We start from the raw sequence: 26,938 nt of genomic DNA, 5'->3' as shown, positions 1-26,938 counted from the left end.
TTATTAGACAAAAAAGTGTTCTAATGAATGGGTTCCGTTCCTTCTGGCATGGAGGTATGATGGCTGGAGATGTGTAGGGTGCCACGGAGGAAGAATTATTATGATGGTACCCTATCGAGGCTTAAATCTCGTAACTTATAGGTTTTGTATTGCGCGGTGGAAGGCTTGTTGTTTGCTTCGGCTGTGTGGTAAGCCTTTTGGAAGGCGTGTACCTTTGCAGATAGAGGACCAATCCAATCAAATCAGGAAGCGGTAGCGCGGGTGACCCTGTGATATACGGAAGTATCAACATGCGTTCGTGGACGTCGTGAAGATCGTGGAGATTGGGGCAAAGGTAGTTGGAGTTATTATCTTGAACAGATACGAAAAGCAATAGGGTAATGGTGGATATAAAGAACGAAATTGAGTGGAGTGTTTTTGACGCAACTCTTTATCAAAACAACGTATCAGTTGAAGCATCTGGAGTGATGGTGCATTTTATATCAAAAGCTTGAAGTAGGTATCTCTGAAGGACTGTTTTCGGTTTGACAGCAATCAAGGAGGGTCGTCTTCTTCCACATCGAAGATGGCGTCGTCATTTGGAAGATGGCAAGGTTGATCAACTAGATCAAGGCTGCATACATATTGACCAATATCTTAACAAACATCCCGCTGATGTTGGACCAATGTTTACCTTATCAGGTTCACTTCCGCGTCATAAACTTCCAGCATTGGCATTAGATGCTGTTATTCTATCGTCACGCTGCTCTGCTGGAATGACTGACAACAATAACGGGCGGCTTTTTTGTTTGAGAAGGTCACCATCGCTTTGTGTTGCCTTTAGTGAACGATCTGCCTATCGTAGCTTGGGTGCCTGAACGGAAATTTCCATCCCCCAAAACAGTGAGTGCCCTGTTGTGCTGTGGTGGCTTATGGACGTTGTTTACAAATGTTACCGTTGTGGTCCGTGTGTCGGGACCGTTGCTAAGGAATTCCCCGGAAGTTGCTAGCCTTCCAGTTGCGCACATGTGGCTTTTTGTTTTGGGCGGGAAGGTGTGTGGCTATACCATCGCTATCGATTTCTGCAAAGCGGGTGAGTGTGTATAGTGATGGATGATGTTGATCTTGAACTTCACAGTGACCGCATACATCATGCGGACGGGACTAAGGCATGACTTGACATGGATGTATGCGCTTATCAGTAGAGGGCTACCTTATGCGAGAAGCTTTAGATGGAAGACAACACACAGGTAGTGCTTTGTGGACGCAAGTATAGAAACTAATCCCCAGACTCCCCATTTCCCGTAATGGTCCGGAGCTGATCGAGGATGCCACAAGCACTTCGTGAGCGCCCAGCTGGCAAGCTCCTACCCAAAACAATCCACGCCAAAACCGACGCCGGCTAGCCGGGGTCGCCAATGCTTATCGATTGTCGCCATTGCCTGTCCTAATCTTCCTCCACCTTGTGCGCGACCAATCGAGCCCGGGCTACTATAAAAATCCTAAACGAATTTATTAGCCAGATTAAGGAAGGAGAAGAACGGCGAAAATATCTCCTTTCAGTCACTATTAAAAACTATTCTAAATTTGCATAAATATTTGTACAAATTCGTTTGGCGTCGGCCCGGAGCCGGTGCCGTGCCTGCACTCTCTGCCCTCTGCCCGGTGCCAGCTGCGATCTCTCTGCGTCCGTTGCTTGCTTTGCGTCCGTCGGCAACCCCTCTCCGGCTGGCTTGATGGAGGATCATCTTGGAACGGATCTTGAATTCTGGCGCACTGAACTGGACGCGTCCGTTCAGGCCCGCTGACGGCTCGTGGTCGATTGATGCGTGAAGACTGGTGAGTGCCCGAATCGATTGTGACGTAGGCATGCAGACCGGCTGGCACCGGGTTGGCATTTCGCTGCGCGTCCCGCACCCGCTCGGCCCAGCCCGCACGAGGCATTGGCGACCTACAAGCCCGCTCCTTCCAGCGCCGTCAGCTGTTATGGTCCGAGCCGATACCGGCATCGTGTGTGTGTTCTTTTGGGTGTATTTTTATTTTAATGCACGCACTAGGTTGCGGGTGTGCCCGGTGTGCGACACCTTTTGAAGGCCGCGGCATTGGGGGAGGTCGACTTAGCGTAAATCAATCGTCGGCGTCGTCGTTGTCGTCGTCGGGATCGTTTAGCCGGGGGCTTAATGTGTGCACCGAAACCCACCGGAGCGCACTGCTCCAGACCCTCCGCTCGAGCCCGGTTTACGGTTGAACGGTTGATCCGGTCGGACCCGGTGTGATATCACCATCCCGCAGAACCCGGAACCCGGTCGAGAGCCATAAAAATGGAATAAAGTTACCAGGCGGGAAAGCCAAAACGTGTCCGTTTTCGTATGTGCGGGACCATTGGGGAAGGAGAAAGCTTTGGCGTATCTTTTTCTGGGGAGTTCTGAGGGATGCTACCACATTTTCAGATTTAGTGGGCGATTGTGGGGTAGGTATGATCGGCAGCAGTTTCTTTTTTTTGTTTGGGGCTGGTTGCCTCCACTCAGTAGCGGGAGGGCAATCGTTTGATCGATCGCACATGGGATTTAGTTTATGGCTGCATTCGGGTGGTATAATGCATCGTGTACGATCACTTTACGGTGGTATATGACGATCGGATATTATAACACACCGAACGGAGGGTTCCATAAAAACGGAGCATTCCCGCTTCGGGTGTAATCGTAAAGCTTAAGCTTTTAACACAACACAACCGAGAAAAAAGCATCAACTCACACAAATTTGAGTATCAATAAAAGGGGTTGTTTCATTTCGGTGCTGTGTCCAAATTGGTAAATTGTTCTCAACTCAAACGCACCCGGGTAGAGGCGGGATGTTTACGTTCACACCAAAGGGAACGGTCGAGCCCACGCGTGAATTGGTTTTTTTTATTGGTCTCAGGAACAGCTTTTTTGTTGGAGAGAAGCTGTCAATGAACTTTAGGAGAAATTATGTGGCGGATGTTGTTAGGAAGGAAGAATCCTCAAAGAATGGAATGATCGTGAAGATCATGAAATACCTTGAAGAAGTTCTTGCTTCCCAGCTGTTCGGCAACTTTGTAATCTAATCGTCAATCGCCATTAGGGAACTCCCGTGAGATGCACCGTCATCGTCCTTCTAAGCGCTGGAAAGGTCTAGTCATCGTCATCATCCGATTGATTGATAATTTCCTCCACCCAGCCGGAGTCCTCCGGTGGACTCATTGTAGCAATCACACGGCGAAGGTGACCAATTATGTTCATTAGTCACGCAGTGTAATCACCCAATTCCGCGAGCCAATTGCTGTGCCGCGTGTGACCGTACCCATTAAAGAAGACAAGATGTCCATCGGTTGGTTGGTGGCGATCTAGCTTGTGATCCCCTGTGAGTCCCAGCAGGGAGGTTTCGAGAAGGGCTTAAGGGCTTCACGGCCTTCAAGAATGGAACAGAGAACAACGGGGCGACGGAGCAGAGCGACGCAATCAAAGTGCGCAATTAGCATCGTCTAACGTCATCAAGCAGTGCTTTGGGGAGAGAAAACCTTGGAGATTTTACAGATCAAGCTGGGGCTGGGGTCAACTGCTGGGGTATGTTCGTGGGTGCATCAACGTTGCACTGCCTTGCAACTACGCCTTCATTTGCACTGATCGATGCAGCGGAGGAATCGAATTGTTTTGCCCGTGTATTTGCAGATCGTTGGCCGTAGATATTGCGGCACCGCTGCAGTGGGAACATCATTTGTAACATTGCCATTTATGATGCCGACCGCTTCCGGGTGGTTGTAGGCTCTTCGTTCCATCATGATATGCCCCCCCCCCCCACACACACACACACACGCAGCTGTTGCTGCGGATGGTGCTGCTGCTGCTGATGATGATGGTGCGGGGAATAATTCAAACATTAATTACCGGCCCACTAGCGTCGAGCTGTTCTCGCCCCGAGAACCAGGAAGACATTATTAGACATCTCGTCTCTAATCGCGGCGATGGATCGGAGCGCAGGATCCAAGATGGGTTGTGATTGCGGAGGAGTGACGATGTAGTCATCGGGGTGGCTGGTGATCGGGAAACGATGCTGCAGCTCAGTGCAATCGAATTGAAATCTCAATTTCACCACACAGACAAAAACACACAAGGAAATGAACTGCTACATTCTGAAGCATTTCACATTTGTTTTCTACGCTCCTGATCGATGAGCGATCGTGTAGCGATAGCAAAAAAACACAACAACGCTCTAAAACAACACCTTAAAAGCTTTCATTAGAGGCGGGTTTAATCAAGTGCCGGTGAAAGGGTGTGCTTGCAACACATTTTTGCCCAAGATTGTGATGATGTTTGCTGAACACGCATTGCTCTTTGTGCAAAAGGAAACAAAAACAAAGAAAGAATACTTCAAAACAAGGCCCCAAAAATGGATGCCCTCGAGGCAAGAATGTGCTGGATGGAGCGTGTGTGAGTGAGGTTTTTTTTTGGGAACGATGCGCAGGGTTTGGGCCCATTTATTTTGGCAAGCTATTTTTAGCAGCCAGCAGGAGTTGGTTTGTTTGCTTTTTTTCCTCTGTTGGTAGGTTCGCCTGCATCTCCTGCCTTTCCAAACGACATTCCAGTGGTATGGAATGGCGAAATTGGGAGGAAAGAACAACAAAACGTAAAGCATAAGGGATGGGCAGGCCAGCGATTACTACACACTTGGGCGCAACAACACACACACACTCACACACACACACACACATACACACACACACACACACACACACACACACACACACACACACACACACAATTCAGGACCGGAACAAGTTTCAGGGCAGTGCAGTGTGTTTTGGTCGTAAATGCGCAAAAAGCTTCATGCATGTATATACCTCGAGGTACAGGGCAATGAAATTCTTCCTCTTTGCCCCGCTTATTTATCACACATCGTTCATCGCCCGTGGGATGAAAACTGGTTTGTTTTTCGCATGCAATTTTGGACGGCAAAAGAGGCAAAGAAAAGAGAGAGAGAGAGAGAAAAAAGCACCGAAATAATACAGATTACCACGGGAAGATGGCCAACAACGCCACAGGAAATGGCGTTGTAGACGTTCTATTTTTAGCACGTTCCCAGGGGCTGAAGGGGGAGAAGAAACGCCGCCCGGTGTCGCTCGATTAACGCTCACCTCGCAGAACCCAGACAAACAAGCCTTTTATGGCTTCGGAGGGTTTTCGAGCACCGATTGCGTACCGATTTCCCGACCCGTAAGCGCATCAAACGAAAGCGTTCGTCGCTTTCTCGATCGCGCAAGTCTTTCTTGCTTGCGTGCTTGTTTTGGGCGATTTCTGGGATGCTCGTTGCTCTGGGATGATCGCTGCTTGTATTCTGCGTTATCTTGCGGTCGAAGTTAACCAGCGTATCTTTCGAATTCTTGCCACGGTGAGGAGTGGGTCAGTTTTTCCTTCTTTTTTTCACTTCAGCAGCAAGCGAAGGTGCAATGGCGTACTTTTTCGGGTTTATTTTATTCTTTTCTGTCGTTCTTTCGTATGCACACTTTGTGACGCAGTCTGGGTAAGAATAAATTGGCCAACAATCTCGCGCAGCCGGGCGAATGAACCGGATGTACCGGTGGATGTGTGTTAAACAGAACAACAAAGTTTGCAACGTTTGTTTGATTTTGAATTTTGGTAACGTTTGTTGATACGATGGAACTATGCAATTGTAAACACATTGTCTAACATGTCGGTGTAATGCTTTAACAAGTTGTTTTTTGTTATCAAATGAATGCTACAAAGTATAGTAACACAGCTATTTTAATAAATTACTGACGCACAGCATTAAAAAGACAGCTGAAATAAATGGCCAGTATCACCTGCCAGTGAAACGAAACGCATGAAGACAGACGGAAGCAAACGATTTATTCTCGCTTTATTTATGGCTGAACAACGGTTGCTGTTCTGGGATGAGCGTCTGGCTTCTGATCTGTATGCGTGACACAAGGCGAGACATTCGATCGCTGCCCACCGGAGCATGATTGCAGGAAGCGACAAGCCCTGAAACACTGACGAAAATATTGCACCGTCCCGTACGTAATGAGTGTAGTAAATTTGGCAAACCGAGGGCGTGGGATGTGTTCAAATTTCGTGTGACTCCAACTTCTGCTCCGAGGATCCCTATCAGCCGTTTACTACCGGAAGAGAACTATCAGGTTCACTTCGGTCGGGAACGCTCCCTAGCAAAGTGACAAAACCCAAAAATTCCCCACAACACACATCTAACGCTGCTTTGTTTATATCGCGTACGAACGTACAAAGAGTAGGCACCAAAGGGAGAGGGAAAGGAATCATCCTGACCACGCGAAACCTGCGAGCCCAAAAAGCGAAATAAATAAATAAACACACTGAGATAACAGGCCAAGCAGGGCGCGAAAGCTTGCCAACGCTGCACTCACATCCAGATCGCTCACCCCCGGGGGTTGGTCCGGGCGCGACCTTGGTCGTGCCGTTGGCTGAACCGAACCTTCTCGACGTCCGCATGAATTTCCGATTTAATTTATGATTTCCCGGCCACAGCACACCCTCCCCACGTGCTGCCGAACCGTCCAGAAGCGCAACTGCGAACGGTTTTTGTTTTTGCGCATTCCGGCAGTGGAGAAAGAGAGCAAATTATTGAAGAAAAAAGCAGCTTCAACAACAAGATATTACGGCAGTGAACGGGAGCAGACGTTGGGCGTAGAAAGCCGGCGTGAGCTGGGTGCTGGAGAAAAGGTGTGTAAACACACACACACACAACAGCTAAAGCCAACATTTGGTTCAAGCTGGTTTGGAGCAGTGACGACGTAAGAGCACAAAAATTCCGCCCAACCGAAAGGAGTCCAAATAGGAGCAGCAGCAGCCGCAAAAAATACGGCTCAACATACGGAAACTGTTGGCGACATGCGGTCCCTAATAGGAGCAGGAAAAAGTGCGACCGAAGAAGAGCCAAGAAACAACAACAATCCGGTGCCTTTCCGCTATCTGTCGCTCCATCTCCAGTGCTAGCGCTTTTCCCCCGCCGGGTTTGGCTCAATTCTCTGGCCGGGCAAAGTTCTCTTTTGCTGCACAAACACACACACACACACACACACACACACACACACACACACACACACACACACACACACACACACACACACACACCCAGGCTAGTGCGAGGTGTGAAAGAAAGCAAGGAAGGGTGCGAAAGGTTGACAAACAGCCAGGCCACGAAGCTGAGGCAAACAGAAAAGAAAAAAAAATACAGCCAAATAACCATAACCGGTACAAGGACGCCAGTGAAGCGTCCGGTATGCCGTCGTCGTCTGGTTGCGTCTCGTTGGCGCCAAGAAATTTATAACATTCCCCAAAATTAACGTTATTAATATAATGCGCAGGTTCGAGGGGAGCGAAGAAAGGTGGAGGAATGGACAGGAAGTCGCAAAAATTCGCTAGGCGTCGCCGGGAGGGCGCCCGGGCGCGAGCGAGGAAGCAGCTTCGTTATTCGTCTCGCGCGAGCCGAGCGGCCGGCTAGATCCGGTTTCAGGCAGTTTCGGGAGATTGAACTTTGTGTTTTCGTACCGCTCGTATTAGCAGTGGTCGGTGTGGATGGGGATTTACGCCCCGCCATCCCCAACTTTTTGTGTCGTCTACTGCTTTATCAAACCTATCCACCGCTGCCGACTGTGAAGGTGCGATAGGCGCGTGAAGCAACGTTGGACGCCCTTTTGGGAGGGGGAGCGGGGGGGAGGGGTGCCCTAGCGGGTAAGTGATCACATTCCGTGATGCTTTTGGCCAGCCGGGTTCGTCGCTCGCCAGATACGGGTGCTAAAAGGTACGATCGCAGAAAGACGAAAGACCTCAACGCCTGCTGTTACAGGCGACGAACCCCGCCGGAAGCGCGAACCCCGCCGGCAGTGGTGGCGGCGGTGTGCTTCGTGCGTTATGTTTTGGTGTGCCGGTTTGTTTACGAAACACGCGGTCATAGCAGAAGGGAAACCGTAGGAACGTAAATTTGATAACCTTTTTTTTCTTTACCACCGGAAGGGTGGGATAAAAAAAAATTGCGTCTTGCCACCATGAGGCGCGTTCCCGTTTGTCAACTGATGTGAACTTTTTAAATGCTGAGTGTAAAAAAAAACCCACTACGCAAAAACGCATTTTTGGGGTAAACAAATCCGACTGTTGTTGTTGTTGTTATGGGGCTTCAGCAGTAAACAGTAAACAACACTGTTGGCCACCCATAATGTCCCGTGCGTGGCGTGTTATGTAAAATTAGAGGGGGGAAAAAACGAAGAAGCTGCCTCGACGCGCGCCAAATGCATCCTCTTCTTGCTACATTGCCCAGCTGAAGGTGACGAATCTGATATTAATGACGTGGCGGAGCGATTAATCACGTGACCCAAAGAGGCATTAGATAATACAGCGTACGGTACGGGAGATGGTTGAAATTTACATGCCGCTCTAATAGCAACGTTTATCTAATTAGTTGCGTCGTATTTTTTGTTGGCCTGCTGCAGGGGATGTGTGTTACGATCATGTTGTGATCGTTTTCGGGATGTTGGCAAATAGCGTTACATTTTGCTGCAATATTTTCCACCCATTGGTGTACAAACATCTCAACATTTTGTGCAAAACGTTCAAATCCAGCAATCGATCATTATGCAAGGGCAGAAGGTTCTTAACCTTGCGCACTGAACCGAAGGTAGCTTCGGTTCGTTAGAAAAGGGCGATAAAAATCGCATCATTCCACTGGCGCACTGGCAGCAGCTATCAGTGACAGCGCTATCAGCGCCCGGTGCCCTCGATTAGTCTGCTCGCTGTTGCGGGCGCGTGTTACTCTACCGAAGCTCGTGTTAGTCTCGCGGGAAAGCACGGGAATACCACCACAGGGCGGAGTTGGTTTTGCATTGTGTGCAAATGAGCAGCATCATCAGCATCGAGCTTGCCCGTTTAGCGCTGGAGTCGAGTGGGAAAACGGCCAGAAGAGAGTCGGTTATTCCCAGCAGCACAGGCACCTCGGTCTTGATGTAGTGGCGTTACTACAAGTGGCCACTGTGGCGGTTGCGCAGCACATGCAGCTCGCGACCGCGACTTCATCCAATTCCACTGATCGCGCGCGCGCGCACGATGTGTACATCGCGTTGTTTCGATTCAATTAGCGATCAGCAGCAGCAGCAGCGAGTTACGACCGAATCCGTTGGCAATCCGTGTGGCCCAAATTCCCGGACCGCGGCCCTCTCGCTGCAAGCGCAGGACTGCCGTGCAGCACTAATAAAGCTTGCAAACAAAACTAAACAACAAAAAAAGCAAGCAAGCATGATCTTAAGGGAGGGGCGACTGCGCGATGAGGTGAACGATGCGAAATCTAAACGCTTCGCGCGCACTCGATAAACTATGGGCGGTACGCGGTCGCGCGCGCGCAAAAAAAAAAAACGGCAGAGAGCAATGCTTGAATGAAAACACAGCAAAAGCACACATTTTATGGGCGATTTTGTGAAACATTGTACCTTGAGGTGAGTGTTGAGAGCGGGGTGTTTGTTTGGCTGCTCGAGATCTCGAGACCTTTATTCGCTACTGTTTTGCTGCTGTCCGTTGTTGTCCGATTGCTGCTGCTTGGATGCGTCGTTTACTGAGCCAGGCGTGATCGGTGCTCGGTGCTGAACTTGCAAAACCGAATGGAACTCGATTGACGGTGGTTTCATCTGCGCTTTCCATTGTTGCAAGTGTGAAACGGACCGCTTGCGGACCGGCGTCGCTGCAGAGCTGATTCTGATTGTTCCATGATACAGTTTAATCGACGCAAGCTGCAATTCCTTCTGTTTATTGGGTGCAGATGAGGGTTTTAACCGCCATAATGAAGAAACTGCTAAACGATGTCACGTTGGGGTTGTTTATTACCGTTTTGTATTATGAGAAGTTTGGGGGTTTTTTTACGAGTATTGCTCAATTTAACACCTTATTCTGCGCTATGCGGCCAAGAGATGGTTTCGGGGGCTGCGACCGGCATGAGATTGCACGATTGCCAGATCGTGATTGTCACCTTGAGCAGGAGTATTGCGTGATACAGGAGCGAAGATTGCATCAACAGTGGGGCGACCGATACCAAGACTGGTACAAGGGCAGTGACAGTAATCATCAAGTTGCGAGCGAAACCGTTACTGGGAACAGGAGACAATCAAGGCAAGTCAGTAGGACCGGGACATTGACCATCTCAAGGGAGAAAAATAAAATCCTGGAACTAGGCTTTACTATTTTTGATTATTAAGTTTGTAAGTTGTTGAGTGTAAACATTACTTTTAGGTATTATTTCAAAGTATATTTTTCATTTTCCAGTTTTTCTTTCTTAACTGCTTGCCTTTCTCGTTGATTATGTATTGAATCTTTTTGTTTTGATTTTTAAGACATGCTTACCTCTAAGCATAAGATCTTTTCTTTTTAGTCATGTTTTGTAGCTTTTCTATATTATTTAATGTATCATACTTCACATGTATTAGTGCTTGTTATTTAGAAGAGCAGACCTCTACTTATGTGACATTTTTATCAATTGCGAATGTTTTGTGAATGTGTTTAAACCCGCTCAACCACATGGCAAAGCGTCTAATGAAGCCATCAACACACATACTCACATTACCATTAACACTAATCGATACACTGGCATCGATCTTGGCATCTAATTTATGTGCAACTACTCATGCGCATCTTCTCATCTGCGGAGGGGATTTCTACTTCTCGTCATTCGATCAGTCCGCTGTGTCATGCGAACACGGCCACGGCTAAATGGTACGACCTCCTCCGGGCTGTCCCGGTCATCGTCGGGTCTGCTCGGGGATACCACTAGAATCCGGTCGTCCGTGAACTGTGCCGTGTTCGTCGGCATGGGGCGGGTTCGCCCTGTCTGCGATCGACACATTTATCACTACTCGTGGTACCAGCCGACCCACCAAGCAACAACCTTTACACCGGATGCCGGAGCGTGCGGTTCTGCTGCGCGAAGGTAAACCTCCGTCCTGGAGCTGATCCTCCCCGGTGGCTACGGTTTGGAAGGCTACGGATTATCGGTGATTGGTTCAAGTGCGTTGGTTGGTACAGGTCGTGCCGGTCGTGCCATCGCTGGTGCCATCTTCTTTACCTCGTCCCGCGTGTAGTTCCCCTGTTAGCCCCACGCCGAGCGTAAAACTCGTTGTCATTGAACGCATCCTCACCGCGCGGAGTTTCTGTCGGAGCGGTACTCTTTTTCTTGTGCGACTTCCGGAACGAAAGCTAGATCGGGGGGGGGGGGGGGGGGGGAGTTGGGTTAAAGGCTTTTTTTTGTGTGTCTACATACATATCTTTTCTTAGAGTTATGTAGATGGCTGGTAGAAGAAGAAAGAGGGAAAAAGAAGAAACACTTTATGCGTGGAAATTTTAATGAAGATTAATGATGATGCTTACACTCCCCAAGCAAACGTGTCGGTGCTCAGCTCCCAGAGCGTTAGCGATCGTTCTTACGTGAGCACTCAATTAGGGACACTTGGGCGAGGATCGTTACGATGACGTATTTCGACGTGTGACGTATGAGCCACACAGCATCGATGCAATTAAAATAGGGTGGAATATCGATTCTTGCCTAATAAGGCTGTTTCTGCTCCCAGGGAGCAAGTGATGAAGCGCAACGGGTCGCATTAACCCGCCGAACCAGGCGCAGGCAGGTTTTAGGGGATCGTACCAAGTCCCTTGACGTAAGCCGACCGCAGTAAAACGATTCCGATCGACTCATCGCTGCGCTTTGTATTTGTGACGTCTTGCGACAGCGAGTGATTGATTTAAGCGTGTGGTTTGGTACTGATCGCACAAAAAACCACCCTGAACACCACCGCAGGATGCTTTTCGTGTGCTCTATCTTCCTGGTATCGGTTATGAAAGGTTATGGTGCCTAGATGAATGTGTGTGTTTTTTTGGTCTGTGAAATAGATGAAGCAATGCCCTACTGTGTCTTAAGCGTGCCTTGCTATGTTGATTTGTGAACAGGTATAATAATTCATCTTCCGATCGTCGAGCGATTCGGTGTGCCCATTATGGACGAAAATCTCCTTTAAATGAGGGTAGTGCAGGTATCCGCAGCACTGGCAGGGATTGGCTTGATTAATGATCGACGCTGCCCGTAAACCGATCAACAGCTTCGGAAAGGATAGAAACCGTTTCCGGTAGGCTGCGTGCACCAGCCCGAACAGCTCAAGGAAGTTAGTGAGTATTTCCATCTTCACGAAGGGAGCGGTAAACAACTTCCGAAGCGAAATCAATGTCCAATGTGCGTTTGAGGTGTGATTTTGGGCAGTGGACTGTTTGGAACACCGCCATCGCCAAGTGATCGTCTTAACGGCGGCTCGCCTTTAATATATGCATTATCACGTTCGCGCTCCCAAAACAGGTGACTCGGACGGTGATTGGTACAAACACAAACACCTCCAGCAGCAACCCGGGGTCCACGGTCAAGGGTAAATAGTTTGCTTTAACTGTCTCACGCAGAGGAGGCTCCGTTTGCTCGGCTTCTTTATCGTTATGAAGCGTGCAGCAAACGGAGACGCTCTCTCTCTCTCTCTCTCTCTCTCTCTCTCTCTCTCTCTCTTTTGCCAGCTTATCAGCTCACCTTTTTCAAAGCTTGTCGCAGTGCACTTTATCAGTTCGCATCGCAGGAAGGTGTTTTCAAAATGCAAAGAACGTTCGGGATGAACAGCTCGCGCAGGGTGGAGCGTTTTTTTTAAACTATCCGGCTACATCCTGTCCAAACCCATCGGAATGAGAAACAACAACACAGCGAAAGAAACAACAAAAAAAAAACATTCCATAAACGGCTCACTAAAAATCCCCGAACCTTTCAGCGCGATCAACAGCCAACAAAAAAAAAAAAAAACGTAAACAAGCGCATTTTCTTTACACTCTGTTTACGCCTTTCCAAGTCACCAACGGGATAGGAAGGAAGACGTCCCAGTCAGGCGGCGATGGGAGGCAGCACGCGGGCGAATCTCAGATATGTCCGAACGGTAGATAGAGTGGCCTTTAGAAGGTTATTTGTTTCGCGTTGGTTGTTTTGCGTTTTTCTTCGCCGTGCTGCCGCGTGTTTTGTTTTGCTTTTATTTATTCATTTCACCCCCTTGCTTTACTTTTCGCTGTTACGCTTTTACCCCCGCCAGCTACCCGGGCGTCGGGTTGTGGTCCTCCGCATCCAGCATCCATGCTCAACGGCACAAATAAACATATTTCTTTTTACGACTAAACCGGCGCCACGACCGTCGGTCAGCAATCGGGCATCGGATTTTACTTTGTCGCTCGGGCTGTTTTTTGTTGTTGTTGTTGTCCTATGCTTCTTCAATCCCGTGGCAGTGGACAGGATTTCCAGTCCCGGCCAGTGCCATCTGCTGCCATCCGATCGATGATCGGCCGATAAATGCCGGTGACGAAAAAGTGAAGAGGATTTCGTTGTTGTTGTTGATGTTTTCTCCCCCCCTCCCCCTTCTCAGGAATTAGAACGTCCCAGAAGCAGAGTTTTGCGACCCCGCCAAAGAACTTGCGCAACAAGCGACCGCGCACCGCACGTCAATCGGTAGCTCGGCCGCTAGATCCGCGTTCCGCGATTCGACGTTCGTTCTGCTGTCGTAGTTTCCAAAAAGCTTGTTTGGAGCAGCTGCTAGTTTTCCCCCGCACGAAACATAACAGGGTATTCGGTATCGGTATTAATAGCAAGCGCATCCGTACAGCTCTTCTCTCTCTCTTTCGGTTTCTCGAATCGATTTGATTTGATGACGATCGTGGCGACGACGACGACGACGACGACTATGATGATGATGATCTTCCTGATGGTACTGGCGACAGTGTGTAGACATTCAGTTGGTCTGCCGACTGACTGGCGTCAGTTTTGCTGATTTGCATAATTTTTATAACATCCACCACCGAAAAAAAAAGGGGGCCAACAAGACGGGGCGTGCGCTTGGGTGGTGGGGAGGGACCGCACGAGCGCGACAAAAAACAAAACATAGCTTTTTTGGATCTAACAGGCAGCATGATACGCGCACACAGCGGAGGTGGTGGTGCGGAGGAGGCAGGAAACAAAAAACCGGCAGAACAGCCCGCGCCCGTCCCGCGTAGAGTTTCGCGCCGTTTTGCCGGCTGGCCGGCAGGATGGCGCCGCGCATCGGGATTCCACTATCGTTCGCGCGGACCGACGCGTCGGCCCGAACGATAAGGAATGATAATGTGTTGTGATGCGGGGTTGTTTTTTTTTTCGGGGGGTCTTGTTGTGTTCTTTCCCCCGGCAAATGATCGGACTTTACAGCACACCCGATCATCGCCTCGATCATGCACACCTTGTGCAGATGGGACGGCGAATCGATGCAGTCGGTTTGAGGCCACGCCAAATGTCAGCAAAGTGCGAACAGTTTGTCGTGTTGTTAATGTTTTGCGATTGTTTGTTGTTGAATGTTGCGAAATGCGGTGGAGAAGGGTGTTGTTGCTTTCCTTTCAACGAAACACAGTAATTGTTGCTTCTTTAAAATGTCACCAAAAACCGTGATCTAATGTAATAATCTCTTAAAGAGGTGTGGAATTTGACAATGTGTTTTGTCCATTCATAATTTCAAAGACTTTATGATGTCCAATCAGAGGTGGATTAAGGGTTTTGGGGGCCCTTAGTCGTAAAAAAAATCAAGATCTCCTTCTTTCATTTATGATAAAAGCTGGACTAACGATCGTTGAGGGCCTCTCCAACTTACCGGCGGCCCCTGGCGGCCGTCCAATTCGCCTACCATTAAACCCACCGCTGTGGCTAATGCATCTTTGTCGGGTAGAATCTAAATTTTTCCATAGAATATTGGAATCACTCAACTTCTAAAGTTGATGTTTAACATGTTAAAAGCTTTAAATTGTTTCTGTCAGAATTATGGAATCTCTTGAACAATAGAAGAATCTCTTGAGGATGCCACCAGCAACTTCCCAGGGTGGCTTTTAATCTTGCAAATTCCACTATCTCCCCTCACTTGTGTGCTTCTGTGAGCCAACATTTGTCTTAAGCCGCACCGAAATTGGTTCAATCTTGGCGAGCTTCCCTTTCGTTGTACGATTTACATTCTGCACGCCGCACCAATGACATCATCCCGAAGCTCGAAATCCAGCGGCCACCTGAAGCGACTACAAGCGGTAGTCAAGAAGCATCTAGTGTTTCGCGAGGCATTTTGGGGCAATTTTTTGTGTTTGTTTGTTTGGGTCTGTGCCCGATTCTCTCACAAATCTCTTTTGCCCGTCTCCGGGATATAAATTAAAGTCCGCAAGCAGGGACACCGGGATGGGGTACGAATGCAAACAGCAACAAACATTGAAAACACTAAGCCGTTCACTTGAATCATCTTCCACCGGGTAAGGAAAGCTACTCGCGCATTAGAAAGAAAGACAAAAAAAAAAGAGGTGGGAGTGAACGAACAAAAAGGGATTCTGTTCTGTTTCGCTTAATGACCGGTCACGTTTTGACTCACGACCAGACCAAAACAACAGCATAGCAAAAAAACCAAAGTAGCGCGAATTACTATAATGACCGGTCCGTAAATGTATCTTCTCGAGTGTGTCCAGCACACACACATACACACACGGATCCAGTGGTTTGTTGTGAAGTTTCTCCAGGAGTTCCGTCTGGAGCCGGGGCCAAAGCAAAACGCAGGAAAATTAAGTAGCCAACCCACAATAATCTAATCCTCCGGGGAAGGTGCGCGGACCCGCTCGGGACTTTGGAGCTGGTTGAGTGATGTGTGCCGCGCGCAGCCCTGCAGGTTGATCGGCAAGCCTGATAGTGCCCCGACAGCATTGACCTTCGTCTCACCTGACGCATTTCAAGGGTCACCCGTTCGCCCCCAGCTGTGAAGCTTGAAACGCGGCTGATAGGTTCAGATCCGCCCAGAAGAGTGGTACACACAGAAGCAACAAAAAAGCGGCGAGTGCTCGAGACGCTCGTAAAGATGAGATCGTCTTTTGGGGTGGCTCCCGAGAGCTCTAGTTCCGGGAGCACTCCGGCTCAAGTGATGCCACGAGACGGCTTCATGTTTATTTAATTTGTTTCATTATTTCGCACCCACCCGTCGATTGGGGGTTGCGGCCATCGCGGGGGGAATTAGCGTGGCGCAGAATGTTTTTTGTTTATTCTAGAGCACCATAAAGGCGTTTGGATGGGCGATCTTAAGGCTCAGAAATCCCTCTTTCGCACAAAGTGGAAAAGGTGTCGATCGACAGCGCGCAGTCAATTGAGTACGATCATCGCCCGTTAATAAGCAGATTGATGTATCGCGTTCCGCACATTAGCTGCAGCAGCACACGCTGGAAGCGGTTCCCGATGACTCAAAATCGCGGCGACCTTTTATGGTGCCCCGCGCGGTCGTAACCCTTGCCAAGAGCGCTTCAAGCCGTACAAACCGGAGGGAAGCACTGAGCACGCGTAGCTGAAGAACGTCATCGATGATGGGATGATTTGTTTTCAACCCCCGGCAAACCATTGTCCGCCGGGCACCGGCAACAGTTTCTTCGCGCAGATCGTGCTCGCTTCCGTGACGTGCGCCTCGACCTACGCGTTTACATCGAACCTGCTTTATCCGTTTGCGTTTTTTTCTCTCGCTCTTTTGTTGTTGCGTCAAACGTAACAAAGCGCCGAAGATGCCTGCCGGCTTGAAAAGGCCAAAAAAGGAGCAGTTGTCGCGGAGGCACCAAAAAAAAACGCCCAACACCCAAAGGCAGCAGTGCAGGCGCAATGTGAATCATCCGCAACTGAAATAGGTTGTGATGCGACGCCTGCGTGCCTTCCAGTGTTTGTTTACGCGGATGGCACGCGGATTAGTGTGTGGAGGGGGGGGGGAGGTTGGCACGCTAATGGGGGGTTTTTACCAAGCTGTGTGTTTTATAAGTTGATGCTTTCCGAGGCATGGGGCTTTAAGGAAAGTTTGTCAACGTACGCAGCACATTTGGTTGTAGCGGTGAGTTAGCATTGAGGAATGTAGACACAAAATTAGAGCAGCGTCACTGGCTGTATGGTGGAGCAATTTATAAGCCACCTGTTAATGGGTGATTTTGTGCTTAATTATGGCTAGAGCAAAAGAAAACAGAGGAGTAACACAAATAACAGGACGTTGTTGGACATTTTCATTAATTGTCGTGAGTGAGCAGAGCTGTGGAATGCTGCTAATAGGAGGTGGCGTCCAGCGTCTTCTGCTCGCATTGCCATACTCAACCGTTTGCAAGGCTATTTCTGACTCAAACAGAAGCTTTTTCTGGTGATCTAAGAGTAGAGGCAGAATGTGCAAAAACAAAACGAAAAAAAAAACTATCTCGAAAATACGCAAAACGTGTACAACCCTTTAGCGTGGTCAGCTTACCGTGATAAGAACATTATTTTTAGCTTGTTTGTTTTTGTGCTGAAAGCTCCTATCACTACCCGTGGACGGTTTGTAGACTTCACTCAACACGTTTCGGGTTTGGAGCATCAAAACGCACGCAAAAAACTACAGATGCACTTGCGTGGGCAGTGGCGCACAAAATTGGTGCATTTGGCGTTTTTACTTGGCCATGGTACGGGAGTGCAGGAGGCGAACGAATGCCACTGTGCTGCCCCCCCCCCCCCCCCCCCCGATACGACGCATCGACGTCGTGTCACGTTTGCATTCTCAGCCGGGCGGGACGTGGACTTCGATGCCCCGGCTGCCTGAATTACGTGTTAATGTACCGTGCAGTTGGATTAATTTGGCTTCGGGCTGGGGCGTGAACGGTGTTGTCGGTGTGTCGGTACCGAATATCGTTTAGTTTTCGTTCGGCATAGTTGCCCCATAGGTGGGTTGGCGGTCCGAGGGCTTGTAGCTATTTTTGTAGCACAGCCGGGGGCCATATGTGTAGAAGCGCAAAAAAGAGGTCTAGCTGGCACAAGGTTTTATCGTTTCGGTGTTTTGAGGGGGTGTTGAAATTGCTTCGATCGCAAGCCGCTGCGGGACAGTAGGGGCGAGAAAGCACGTGTCTGGAATGATGAATGATACGCGCTGGTGTAAATTAATTTCACAAGGCAAACAATTTTACTAATTTCATGCAATGCATCGATCAAATATGTGGGCCAGATTGTTAGCTCTGGTTTATGTGCCTTTCAATTGATTATTCTCTGAAGTTTTTGTGTCTTTTGCGAAGCAAATTGTAGGAAAATTGATTTTTTATAATTTTTTTTAACCTATTTTTCATTATTGATGATGGCGGTTCGACCTTCTCCTCTCGTGGTTACTGCTGGTTTTTAAAATAAAAGATTTTTTTCCTTCATTTTTCAAACCCCATACCCCATCTCTCCCGGAGCGTGGGTAATCCAATTAACATTCCTAGTCGAAGAAGCGACGGAACGGTGCTAACACAGCTGCAATAAATCTCGCTGGCAAAGCATGTTGAATGTGTGCATGTGTGTGTGTGTATGTGTGTGCTCAAGTCTGGCAGCTAATCAAAGTCATAAAGCTTCCCGTCGTGCTGCGAAAGGTTATGTAGCTCTTTGCCCCTCATTCTAGCGCGGGCCAGGCGAAAAACAAATTGGACTAAGTGAAACCAAAACGAAGATGTGAATCTACGCACCTCAAAACAGGCGTGTTAGCACCTGCAGCATTAAAGCCAGAACGTTCGGTAGCTCCAAACACACAATCCACAAGTCTGCCCCATAAAACCAACCTTCATTTGGTATAGAAACGTTGCAGACTAAAGTCTAGGCTAATGAGAAAAATAGAAGACACATAAAACCCTTCATTCTCACCAATTTCTAACCGATGGAGATCTTCTGTACGGTGAGTGCACTGAGCTTACCGACATTTTTATTTTTGCTGACCTTTACCTTCTCTATCTCTCTCTCTCTCTCTCTCGCTGTCTACCGTACATCCATCTCAATAGTGAACAAGTGCAGCACCGGCAATAGATGTGATGTGGCTTCTTTTTTTTCCAACAACCGACCACTTCCTCCTCCTCGCACACTTGAAATTCCAAAACGACCATACACTTAAATCGACCGCAAACAGCGCACATAAAATTATTTTACAATGAGCAATGATTATTTTCGGTAGCTACCGCCCCCCGCCCGGTTGGCGTGTCTGTAGGGGTGGTCCGTGTGGTTGAATGGATGTGGCGAATGAAGAGTGGGTAATCCTAGGGTTTTTTTTTTTACGTGCCGGGCGATACGTGCCAAGTGGCGCGTACCCGAGAGTGCTCCCTCCTCTGTTTAATGTGCGGAAAGCACCGTGGGTGATCGTTTGATGCTGTTTGATATCATCTTGGCTTGATAATTGAGTCATTTTGGCGCGAAGCTTAAATGCCCGTTGTGCGCAAATAGTGCTCTGAATGTGCTTTCATGAAAGCTGTTTTCGCTCAAACAACAGACAAAGCAAAAACCAAATGTGGTCGTGTGAAATTGTACTGTTGTAGAGAGAGAGAGAGAATGCTGGAGAGAGCAAGACAGAGAGTATGTTGAAAAAAAACGCACCAATAAAAAAGGGGAAACAAAATAAACATATGCTGATGCGATCTTGTTTTGGTTCGTGCAGAATAACAAGTTACCCTTGTTTGGAGAATGTAAACAAAACCCACGCGATTTGCTGTTGATCGGTGGATAGTTGTTGATTTTTGGGAGTGAACGATTTTATGCAAAAATCGCAACGCGACAACGCGTGGAGCGAGATGAATAGGAGAAGGTGCTGCTTAATGCAGATGAAAACATAGTGACTGGAGTTGAGGGAATGTTTTTGGCTGATTATCACCAAGCTGCGCAATTGCTTTAAAACGTGTTTGAAATGGCCTAAAAAGGAAACAACAGATGCATTCTGGAATTTTGTTTTTATTTCAGAAGCTGCTTTGAGGGCCTTTTACTAAAATGCCTTTGCACTAAAACACATCGTTCAAAATAGTCACACAACATCATGATAGAAGTTTTATTTTTGGACGCAAAATTAGTAAGAAAATCGTCAACAGACAAACAGCACGCACGCCGAAACTGAGTGCGCAAAAGAAGAAGTGCTTTGAATAATTTCAATTCTGCGCAGATCGGTGTGCAGATGTGCGGGGCTGTGTGCACTCAAGAATTTGGCGAGCAGAAATTCAAGATAAAAAGCTGCACAAACAAAACAAATAATGCTGCGAACAATAATAACGTACGCCTAAGTTTCGCTCTGTTAGCGGGGAATGTATGGAAAAAAAAACTGCAAAAACCCAAAAGAAAGAAAAACGTACCCAACGAGATAAAAATATATACAGACAAACGACTAGAAGATGAAAAACACGATCACCAAAGCTTAGAAGACAGATGATAAACAAACGGAAGAGAAATAAATGATAAACACACGGCACGGGGGAATAAAAAAAAAAGGGTTAGCAATGGGTTTCGCGGGGAGTGATGAGAGAGGGTTTGCGGGCGCGTTCGATAGAAAAGAAGACGATCGTGATCAGTGAGCGAGCTTGCTTGCGAGCCCCGACGTTGTTTACCAAAGAGTAAGGCAACTGCGCCGAGATCCGCAACAGAGTGAAACACCAGCAGCCCGGGCGCTTCACGGCAGTGGGAAAGGGAAAGATTATTCTGGCAGAGGGGGTAAACAATGGGGAGGGGCGGTGTGCTTGAGAGGCGACGATGGTTGGAATGCACGAAAGCTTTGCGATTCGGCTGGCGTCGGCCAGTCGGTATATGACGTCATGATTTACGAAGCAGCGCGCGGTATATAAAGTGAAGGCCGCCCGAGAGAGCGCGTTTAATTCGAGCCAGAAACTTCAACGGTGCAGATCGTCAACTCTGAAACAGCAACCGCAAGTGTCTTTTTGTTTTAGCAGGACAAGCAAGACAGCAAAAGAAGAAACAAAAAGTAGCTAAAAACAAAAACAAACCAACCTTAATTGTGCTACAGAGAGAAAGTGAAACATTGTGCATTAGAAGAGGCGAGAAGCAGTGAACGATCATTGAACGGTGTGAGCAAGCAAGTGCGCATTAAGTGAGAATAAGCCGGAAAAAAAGCTTAAGGTGAATAAAGCGGTGAAAAAAATCAAAACAATTGTGCAGTGGTGAGAAGCGGTGAAAGATTAGAAACACAGTGTCGGAAATATAAGAAAAAAACGGAAGGAACCATTCAAGCGCCGTCTGTGCAGTCGTAAACTGAGCCACTGGGCCCGGAAGCAAATTCAAATCTCTATCTCCAGTGCACTGGTGAGACTAGTTCCGTGTGTAAAGCAACAGAAAAAAACAGCACGCAAAAGCAACGGAAAACTTAAATGCACTCGTAAGCAACGAAACCCTTCGTCGCGCAGCGCAGTGTGTATCGTATTCTGGTTGTGAAGTTGCCAGTTGCAGTGTACAAAATGGCACACGGAAGGAAGCTAAGCTTCAGTGCGGCGGTAATGGTGGTGTCGAGCCTGGTGACCGTGTGTTCCGGTTCGGCCATCCCGATGTGGGAGTTTCTCAGCCGTGGCGAAAAGGTAAGTGTGCTCGTGGCAGCGTCTTGCAGGTGCAAGATGGAAATTGTGTGATGCGTGTGTCCTTTTGGTGCGAGGTTGGTTGAGTGAAAGTGCATTCTTTCGGGTGGATAGAGGAGGTTAACCAGTCAATTCATTGCCTGAAAGGTCGGCTTCGAGGCGTTAGATGCGCTGTAGTTTCTTTTGTTATCGTAAAGGTGTGCTTCCCGACGTTTGATTAGCATACCTGTTCCAAGACGGTGAAGGACTTTGGAAATCGACCTCAACTGTCTGTTCACACAACCCAATATAGAACCTTGCACTTTGGTAGATCAGCTCTAAACCGATAGGTGTCCGTATTTGGGAGTCGTCACAGGGAGCGTCTTCGTGCCCACGATGTCCGCTTTGCGCTTAGATGCGTGGGGTGAAAACTCGTCCGACGGGTTTCGTTGGCCCGCGCAGGCCCTAGGTCAGGGTGTGCACGAAACCGGATTTTCCCTCGGGGCGTTTTGTAAGGGTGCCAAGATGTATGCCAGTGTCAAGGAAAGTCAAGGCCAGCGTTTGGTTGTGCTTTTTGGGGTGGAGTTCGGGCACTCTTTCAGGGCGAGCTTGAGGGTCATCCCGGAACAGCGCTGAAGAGTGCTCTAAACAGGGGAAAGCTTCCAGAAAGCATCACTAGATCTCAGCAAACCGTCTTTGACGTCAGGCAGGCAGGCATAGAAATCGTCTGACGCAGGGCATAGTTGTAGTAGGCGCTGTGCAACACGATCGCAATCAATTACGAGGAGATTTGTAGCGTGCCGGTTACGCTAAGGCCGCACGGTTTGCCTTCGCGCAGGTGGGAAGCTGTTCTTCCCTACATTGTATGACGTCCGATCGGATGGGATGATGCAGTCGGGTGCTAGCAAATGGAGGTCAAACGCATGTAGGTTTTTGTTAGATTACATCACCCTGAGGAGGCATTTATTGCAGTTTTATTGAGAGTTGAAAGAGTGCAGAGTTCCTAAAATTCCAACCTTAGCAAAATTCCTGAGTTCAAGCACCTCAAGCAGCATTACTTTCTTTTGCTACAATTTCAACCCTGTAGCGTGTTGGCTGTGGGGCATTTCATTAGTGGGCCTTGCCTTCTCGCCTATCTAAAAAAAAACAAAAAAAGCCTGTGGCGTGAAGTATGCCACTCCAAAAAGCGAGTCGTCACGCACCGCACAATCTCGTTCAGTTTTGTTTTTGCGCTGCGCGGTGCGCCAAACCGAGCGCGTTCGCGATTGTTGTGCAGTAAAGAAAGAAGCTATTTACTAACGCCATCAACGTCAAGGGCCGGTCGCATACCGCCAGCAGTAGCAGTAGGAGCACCATCATCACATTCCGCGCCCATTGCCCGTGATTGCTGCGTGTGCTTTCACTTTTCGGTATCATTATTTATGTATGGTTTCTTTGTTTTGCTTTTTTTTTCTCGTTTACATGGTTTTCTTGCACCCGTTAGATGTCGCATCTGTACACGATGTTCGCCAAGCAGGTGTCGAGCTACTGCAAAAACTCCCAAGACATGCCGACCAACATGTGCAAGCGCAATCTGCTGATGTACGGCATCAACAAGCTGCAGGACATGAACGAGTCGCACCTGGACTCGATGGACCCGTACCAGCGTGGAGCGACCGATATAAGTAAGTATTGCCGGTGCCATATTATCCAAAGTGCCTGGGGAGCCACAGGGGAGCCAAAGCCCGTTCGCTTGCGTGGAAATCCGGGAACGTGGTCGTGAACCAAAACAGGAACACATTTCTCGAGGCTTCATGTCGATGCCGTGTGACTTCCGGGGTCATTTGAGTCGGTATTTAAAATTATTGTCTCTTTGCGTGTATATCTGAAGGTGTTACTTGTACACGTACACATCAGTACTTCCAGAAGAAGAAGAAAAAAAAAACATGCCACCTTTCAGAGCAAAACTGAAAGATTAATTTGTCCATTAGAACAAACAACTGATATTATTTACGGCGTCGTGACTGCACTCGGTCCGGTGATGCCCCTTTAACTTTGTACTTGATCGTTCCTCCACACGATCGTGGCTTCCAATGCAACCTTGATCGAATGAGGGGAGCGACTGGATCTTAGCGGATCGGAGCGACAATGTACGAACGCCGCTCAATGAACAAGTGTCTCTTGATTGTGAAGCCATCCCCGCCGTGTCGGAAGTCGCGGAGACCGCACCGCGCGCCTAGAGGATCGTGCCGGTTTGATTGACAGTCGGTGCAGGTCTCGGCAACCTTCCGAGACCTCTCGGCGATAAGCGTACGGGTAACGTACGCGGTGGATGCCTTCCGAGGAGGAGGAGGTGGAGATGGAGCAGGAAGCAAATAATGCCCATAAAGGGGTGACGCAAGCGCAAATGATCTCGCGCTTCAATCCCTGGGCGATGATCGCTGCTCGGTGTAGGAGTATCGCGCGATCGCGCCGTAGATGCTGATTTATGATCGGCAATGCCGGGAGCCGCAAAGTTCACCGGTAAAGTCCACGGTCTGCTCTTTTCTGTTTGTTATTTCGTTCTTGTCGATGTTCCCTCGGTCAAGGCGAGATGCGTTCACGGGGTTTGGTGTGGCATTTTAGTGGGCTAGAATCTTCGCGATGCGTTGTGCGTTTTTTCGTTTTCTGTTTTTGCAAATCTAATCTGATCGTTTCTCGTTTCGCTCGCTGTTGCTTTTATCCGCAGTTTGGGACGCGATGATGGACGGACACACGAAGAACGGCAAAAAGAAGACGCAGACGACGGTCGCGCCGGCCTACATCATGAGCGAGCAGTTCGAGCACAACCCGCTGTTCGACGATCCGGCCCCGACCGATGGGGCGGTGCGCAAGAGCGGCAACGGCCCGGTCAACAAGTACGGCATGGACTACGACTACGCCAGTGGACCTACCGGGCAGGAGATGCAGTACTCCGAGCCGCAGAACCACCTGCCGCAGGAAGCACCGACGAACGTCGATTACAGCTACGAGCCGGCCGCGTCCGCCCACTTCAACAACCTGGCCCCGTACGAGCAGACGAGCAACTACCTGACCGGCCCGATGGTGGTGCGCCTCCGCCCGGACGGTACGCCCGTGGAGGAGGACAAGGTGCAGCCGGCACCGGTCGTGCCCAAGGACGACGACATCAAGGAGATGACGCTCGGCAAGGAGAAGATGCCCAGCTTCCAGCAGATCTACGACAGCCTGAAGCAGAACGAGGAGCATCATCTGCCGTCGACGGCTGCACCGACCACCGCCGCACCCACGACGACGGCTGCACCCCGGCCGGCCGTTGTGCTGCCGGTGGTGGCACCCACACAGCAAGTGTACGCCTACGTTCAGCGTCTGCCCAACTACCTCCGGTCGTACCGCACCGCCTACCGGGTGTACAACGCGCACTAAGCCCCGCGTTCGTCCTGCAAACGGAAACCGATCGCGATCGAAAGCTGAATGTGATTTTAATTAATTAACTCAACAACAACAACAACAAAACCTAACCCGCTGAATGCTGAAAACCAGAACGACGCGATCCGAGCATAGGACAACCGACCACCATCATCACCATCACCAGAAGAAGAATGCAGACAAACGACTGAGACGCACAGTGAGCAAAAAATGGCAAACAAAAATTCGCGAACCGGTTCGGTTCTTTTTTTCAAACGAAACGCAGACCCCAAAACGCCGACGTTATGAATCTTCCAAAACGGATAGAGACGAGCTTTTCAAACATTCCAGTCGAGGAGCTGTGCTCGGCAGCGCGTGCGATGTGGGATGTTTCGGGACAGCAACGGACAGAAACCAGCGCTAGACATTGACCGTACAAACACGATCGTGCACCTCGGCACAGCTAATCGGAACCGCAATGAGGAACAACGCCGCCCCGCGCGGTTGCTTTCTTTTTACGATCGATGCAGAAGCCTCACCCTGCCAGCAGCGCAAGCTAACTGCGATCAACTGGTACTGGTTGTGTTGATCGAGAGTTCTAGCCGTACGCCTGCCTGGGAAAGGGTGCGTTCGGAGTGCTCTGCCGATCGTTCAAGATCGTGTGATAGAACCGCCGGGTGTGTGACAGACAGAGCTTCGGGACGTTTCCCGCTAGAGAGCGCTCGCGCGCTTTTTAATACTATTTATAACCCATTACGTCATTCATGCGCGGGTGCACATTTCATTCCGTTTCGTGATTAGTTTTGTTGCTCTCGCCATGAGTGCAGGAGAAGCGACGAGAAGCAAAAGAATACGAATAAGAGAGTGTGAAAGAGATAGAGAGAGAGAGAGAGAGAGAGAGAGAGAGTGCTGCAGCGGCTGCAGCGTTAACAGTAGCCTCGGTCGAGATGGATTTAATTTAATTTTATCATTATTTTATTGGTATATGTGTTAAGCGCGCCCGAGCGGGAACAGGGGTACGTTAAATTATTTCTCAATGTATTTATGTGTGTGGTGCGCGCGGCCTGCAAATGGCGGAAGGTATGGCAAGTAATGGCAAGCGTTTGAGCAATTCTATCTAGATTGGCAGAGGCCATGTGCTGACGTGGGGGCAGAGTAGATGGCCATAGTAACAGCAAAATCAAACACACACTAAAATATGTCAAAGATACGTCAGCACAGCAAAACATACAAAAGCAACAAATCGGGCGCATACAAAGCATACACCAGACAAATTTAAACGATTTTGGGTACGAAACGGACGCACACGGAGAGTGCAGATGCGCTGCTCGGGTGCCGAAGGTTTCATCCCAAAATTGAACGGTATTCCAAATAATTTGGAGAAGTTTTTTAAAAATTAATTTTAGGTTATTGGATAAAGTTAGGTTATGCTTATTTGTTTGTTTGTTTTTTTTACTATACACTTTACCTTTTTTCTTTCGTATTTCTCGCAAGACAAATGGGAAGTTATTAGTGCAACCCGGTTTTTAGGCCCCCAAAACACGGACATGTTTTAGGCTGTAATGAGAAGAAAGTGAACGGGAGGAAGGGTTAAACAGGACAAGATAGGCAATACAAATGTTGTAAGACAGATTCTCGCAAATCGTAGATGGAAAAGACAAAAAACGCCATTACAGGGGCGTACACTAGTGGTAAGCTACTGTGAGCTAGTATAGCGACGAAAGGAAGGAATCAAATAATTGTGATGTATTATTGGTTAGGGATCTTGTGCCAGGGGAGTAGCACCTGTCAGGTGGAACACATCCCCCCCCCGGAAACAAGATGCGCAAGGAGTGAAGCATTATGTAAAGCAAACCCAGGCAAACATGCTTCAGATGGTACGTCTGTTTGAAGATAAGTGTGATTAATTTTGTTGACGAATGTCGAACTCCAAAGGTAGCATTGAGGTGCGGTGTGTTTTGAGATGTATTTCAAAATGCAAAGTGAAATAAAATAATTCAAAACGATAACCCTTCTGTGTACTGTGTGATGCTTATTGGTTGGGTAAAGGAAAGAAACTCTGATCGCTTAATGCGGTGGCCGATTTCATCCTCGTTTGTGTTCACAAACACATCCTTTTCAGTCTGCAGATGACCATGGACTCA

General features: G+C 48.6%; 1 protein-coding gene across 1 annotated transcript; it reads left to right on the top strand.

Moving 5' to 3' along the window:
• Positions 1-20,700: 20,700 nt before the first annotated feature.
• On the top strand, positions 20,701-26,184 carry LOC121591954 (rhythmically expressed gene 5 protein). The gene is made up of 3 exons (XM_041913083.1): positions 20,701-21,434; positions 22,894-23,074; positions 24,118-26,184. Exons 1-3 carry the CDS (start codon positions 21,318-21,320, stop codon positions 24,810-24,812), a joined length of 993 nt encoding a protein of 330 aa, XP_041769017.1. The 5' UTR covers positions 20,701-21,317; the 3' UTR covers positions 24,813-26,184.
• Positions 26,185-26,938: the final 754 nt, after the last annotated feature.

The sequence above is a fragment of the Anopheles merus genome, chromosome 2L (genome assembly GCF_017562075.2).
Source record: "Anopheles merus strain MAF chromosome 2L, AmerM5.1, whole genome shotgun sequence".
In the NCBI taxonomy this organism is placed as follows: Eukaryota; Metazoa; Arthropoda; class Insecta; order Diptera; family Culicidae; genus Anopheles; species Anopheles merus.
Note: the sequence above shows the minus strand (reverse complement) of the source record. Positions and strands in the feature narration are given on the sequence as shown.

Coding starts and splice junctions, on each gene's coding strand:
- LOC121591954 (XM_041913083.1), top strand. CDS start 21,318: ATGGCACACGGAAGGAAGCTAAGCTTCAGTGCGGCGGTAATGGTGGTG. Junction 21,435..22,893: donor TTCTCAGCCGTGGCGAAAAG/GTAAGTGTGCTC, acceptor TGCACCCGTTAG/ATGTCGCATCTGTACACGAT. Junction 23,075..24,117: donor GCGTGGAGCGACCGATATAA/GTAAGTATTGCC, acceptor TTTTATCCGCAG/TTTGGGACGCGATGATGGAC.